This window comes from Nothobranchius furzeri, chromosome 4 (assembly GCF_043380555.1).
Source record: "Nothobranchius furzeri strain GRZ-AD chromosome 4, NfurGRZ-RIMD1, whole genome shotgun sequence".
NCBI classification, from domain to species: domain Eukaryota; kingdom Metazoa; phylum Chordata; class Actinopteri; order Cyprinodontiformes; family Nothobranchiidae; genus Nothobranchius; species Nothobranchius furzeri.
In genome coordinates, this window is record NC_091744.1 from 41,956,560 (window position 1) to 41,961,183 (window position 4,624).

Here is a 4,624-nt window from a genome sequence, read left to right on the forward strand (position 1 = left end):
GGTCAAACCATGTCCCAAAGGTCACCGGGCCTGGTGTCACTTTAAAGAAGTAGTCCAGTTACACCTTTGTGGGCTTATAACTTGGCTTCTGAATGTCCTAGAGAGATCAGGTTTGTTTTAATGTACTCCAATCAACAGCCCCTACAACCACAAAAGGAATGGAGTCATTAGCACTTATGATTTGTAAATGTCACCCAGAATTATGTTGCACAAAGCACAATTTCACATCATTCTGGGTCCATTTGTGTGAAAACAAGGTCCAATCAGGCTGAAACGCTACAAGAAGGTAGAATCTATTGATTTGTAAGTGATCTGAACGTTTCATGATGATTGCACATTCCTATAGAGGGTCAAACCCATAGACTGTACATATACTGGACAATTCGATTCCATAGGCTTCAATAACACGTTATCTGTCCATAATGGGAGGTGTCCACCACCACCATTTTGACCGTGTCACAGGTTCCGTCCAGCCCAGACAATTCCATAAAAGGGAAGAGAGGAGGCGCTGAGGATGTGGCTGTAAGGCTGGGCTCGAGTGACGACACCCAGGCGAACTAGCTACGAGCTAACCTGAAGCTAACCCTGGCTAACCCAAAGCTAAAGCGGAGGTGGGAGCCGAGCTAACGGATGTAGCCACCTAGCTTCAACCCAACCGGAGCTAACTGGAACACCCATCGACCTGAACCTCACACGGAGTTTAGGTGGAGGTTTTCTGCGCCTGTTCGTGAGAAGTACCTGTATTAAAAAAGTTTTAAATCGGTAAGTTTATAATTTATTTCCGTAATGAATACATTTTGCTTTGAGCAAGTTTTCAGTACTGTTTTTTTCGGCGCTATCACTCCTGAGTCGCACCAGCCATTAAATGTATCATGAAGAAGAGAAAATATATTTAAGTCGTATTTTGGGGGGACATTTTATTATCTTTCTTACAAAATCCGAGACCAAGCGTTTCACATTGCAACACAAGCACCGGTAACCATAACAGAATGAACAGCCAGCAGAGGAGAGGATGGCGGTGTTTCAAACCCTCCCGGCCGGCGTGTAGAGCTCATTCCTGGGCTGGAGCCGGCCCTCAGCACCCCGCCACAGGCTCTAACAGATGCTGGCGGTGTTTCATATATTTCCAAAACGTAATACTTGTTTGTATCTTGTACAGCCAGCTAGCCTTTATTCTGGACTCAGTACAATTTACCAAAAGTAAAGAGACATTATACAGATGAAGTAAGCACAAGATAACTTACTGGAAGACACAGAGTTATCATCAGAACCAGAACAAGAGCCTGATAACAGTCATGTGAAAATAACAGTTAAAAAGTATGTATGTATAATAGAAATAAAAATATATTAGAATTAGTGTAACTCACTGTGATCCAAACAATAAATCAGCCATAGCTGATTAGTAAATATGACATGAGGTTTGGGAGTTTTTAAGTTTCATTCTTTTATTAAATTTTTTTTCCTCTATAGCCATTTGGATCATTGGGGACAGCTGAGTGAGGCGTGGTGCCCAGAGAGCTGCAGAGACAACCTTGGCCTCCCTGACGTCTGTGTCTCCTGGTTCGGTTGGGGCGGACCATCGACATACATACATGTGCCGACACTGTGCCCTGTTTTATAAAATGTAGTGTTAAAAATAAATGTTTTTGCTCAATTACTGGAATTTCTTTGGTTAAGACAAAAGTGAGGAATAATCATTTACAAGTTATTTGTACAACAGGCCCATTTTAAATCCCAACAGTTTCTTAGCAGACAATAGAAATGTGTTCTTTACTAACTTTACTTGGTTTGAAAATCTTACTAAAATAAACTTGAGTGCCGTATTGCAAAACCCAATCATACTTGTTATGTAAACATTAGCTTTGAAGATATTTTTTACAGATATATATTTGTGTGCAACAAAAACCAAACTTAAATAATTTGTCATTCTTTATTGAAAAACAACAAAATACAGGTATACAGAAGTGTGGGAAAATGATAATGTGAAAGTATTGCACTATAAATGAAGTGAGATGAGATGAAGGTGAGATGAAGGTGGACGCCAGCGGGCTGGACGCCGGACGAGGAAACCTGGAGACGGATCGCTCAGACAGGAAGGGAAGAGCTTCCTCTTACCTTGATGGAATTAAAGTTAGCCGTCGTCTGAACGCCCAACCGTACGGTCTGAGGTCAAAGGTCACAGGAAACACACACCAGTCAGCAGTCATACAGATGCATAAAGATAACTGTAGCCATGGCAACCAGCTGACATGTCCCCACTTTCACCAGCACCTGGTGCCTGCAGGGTCACCTGAATTCCTGTGTGATGTCAGCACGGTCGGCCGTGACTGCTGCCATCAGAGGTGACCTCTGATCAGCTGAATGAACTCACCTTCCAGGGTGACGCCGTGTTAAGAGTCGGCTTCATCCTGTAAACAAACAAACAAACAAATGAGTGGTAACAAAAACACCACGTCTGGTTCTGGTTGAGGCGGAGGACAACATGCACCTTTCCAGGAGCAGAACCCAGATGTTCTTGTTGCTACAAACAGAGACGAGCAGAATTAACAAACCAGGAAGTGAGAGGGACCAGCTGCTGCAGACAGGTGACGCTCACCTGAGCCTGAACCATAGGAGCCTCCTCAGCCATCAGACCTTCTGACTCCAGTTCAGATGCCACCTTGTTGATGTCCCTCAGGCGGGACTCGTTGGCCTTCAGGTCCTGCAGGACAAAAGCACCTGCTGATTATCTTGTTGCTGTCGGGTTAACAGGTCTGGTGTTAGAACGTGGTGGATAAGAATGTTCTGACGGGCCGAGGGCTCTGAACTCACCCTGCAGGACTGGGCCTGCTCCTTCAGGGCCTGGATGCTGCTGCCATAAGCCGACAGGTCCGACATCAGGGCCTCGTGCTTCTTCAGGAGAGCCTGTGGAGCAGAACATCAGAACCTTCAGCTCGTCTGACACAAGTGGAGCTTTCTCGCAGCGATGGTCCAATCGGATCCGCCACTGTAAAACAAACCCTGCTCAGTTCACCGCAGACGCAGCTCTGCGGGTGTTTAGTGGAAAAGCGTGAGCCTTCTGCCGGCTGCCACGTGTCATGGCTGCTCTGCAGCGGGAACACACATCACAGCTTGTAAACCGTTTGAAATAAGAGCGCCGGGAACACGTTTGTCATCACTTCCTGTGCGAGGCCAGCACTTCTACCCCTAACCCATGAGACGCTCAAACGAGCAACGATGTCTGGTAGACAACCGAAGGAAATGACAAATACAGAAACACTAATTATGAAGGACTGGAAAGAGAGCAAAGAAAAGCGATTGGAGTTTCTCAGGAAGGGACTTCCATACCTCGGCCAAGTCCTCGTCTTTCCCTTAGTCTGGACTTCCAACGATGGGCTCCTTCTCCCTCATCCAGGACTCGGCCTCATTAGCATCCGCAAAGTACTGCTGGGCCTGCAGAGAGTCCTCCAGGTCCTGCCTCCTCTGGGACGCCTTGGCCTTTAGCGTGTCCCAACGTCCATGAAGCTCTGACAGCTTAGTCTTCACCTCCTCACCAGCGAAGTGACCTGGACCCAAAAAAAGTGAGCCAGAACCTGCAGACACCTCAGAAACATGTCAGGACCAGACCTGCTCTACCTTCCTCCACCATGGTCTCTCCTTTCTGGGTGACAGCCTTGATGCGAGGTTCATGACCTGTGATCTCAGCCTGCAGAGCCTGGTGCTTCTTCAACAGGTTCTGGACACCAATCAGGTCCTTCCCTGAGGACACATGTTAGAGTTCAGCATTATGCAGTAGACAGACCAGTTTAACCCAGGGGTTTCTTTCTTCTACAATCTGCTCTTTAACTGTATTATTTCCTGCTATTTCAGCTGTTAACTTTATTTTTTCTCCAAGTGTTTTTCTCCCCAGAAGAAGTTACAACGATGTTCTGCTGAGCTGTGTTGGCCTCATGGAGGGGGCCATCGGCTAGCACACTGCTGCTAACCACTTAAACATTCTCCCTCTCCTGATAGTAACATTTTACTTTCTTTGATGTTGGATGTGCTAATACTAGTTTACCCGTTTAATTATAGATTCACTAGGATAAATACAATAAAGTTTATCTCTTGCCAAATAGAATATTTACTGTGGCGAGCCCGTGAAGAGGTGTAGGAGAATGCGACAAATTTGTCTGTTAAAAAGTCTGTTATGTACAAAAAACACAATATCATCACACTATTTTGGACCGATACATGACGGTCAGGTCCAGCTTGGGGAGAAAATATGACACGTCTTTCAGGATGGACTTCATCTTTGGTAGCTGGCGAAGCCGGGAAAAGCAGGATCTAACCACCTGGCTAATGTGGGAGTCCATCCGCATCTCTGGGTCCAAAACCACCCCCAGGTTAGTGATGGTTGGCTTCACTAAGCTGCAAAAACAGGGTTGCAGGACAGGACTAACTGCAGTGGGAAAGGGAGGAACAAATATTCCAGTTATAAATATTAAATATTTGAACAAATAAATATTTGTTAAAAGGAAGAAACTGATGATGACTTTAAGATTAGAGGAATGTTCTAGAACGGGTCTGGAACCAACGATGGCCCTTTGTATCAAATTTGGATTAAAAAAATAGCTCATGATTTTATTTATGGATGGAATAAAAA

The 4,624-nt window shown here is 45.2% G+C and overlaps 1 protein-coding gene and 1 long non-coding RNA gene across 2 annotated transcripts; one reads left to right on the forward strand and one right to left on the reverse strand.

Annotated features, from left to right (window-relative positions):
* The first annotated feature begins 531 nt into the window (after window positions 1-531).
* Window positions 532-1,654, forward strand: LOC129160845 (uncharacterized). Its single transcript, XR_008561327.2, has 2 exons — window positions 532-762; window positions 1,471-1,654. It is a non-coding gene; the product is annotated as an uncharacterized lncRNA (long non-coding RNA).
* Window positions 1,655-1,916: 262 nt separating this feature from the next.
* On the reverse strand, window positions 1,917-3,547 carry LOC129160844 (spectrin alpha chain, non-erythrocytic 1-like). Its single transcript, XM_054737911.2, has 5 exons — window positions 3,328-3,547; window positions 2,812-2,904; window positions 2,597-2,701; window positions 2,372-2,521; window positions 1,917-2,163 (listed from the first exon to the last, which is right to left on the reverse strand). Exons 2-5 carry the CDS (start codon window positions 2,875-2,877, stop codon window positions 2,086-2,088), a joined length of 399 nt encoding a protein of 132 aa, XP_054593886.1. The 5' UTR covers window positions 2,878-2,904; window positions 3,328-3,547; the 3' UTR covers window positions 1,917-2,085.
* Window positions 3,548-4,624: the final 1,077 nt, after the last annotated feature.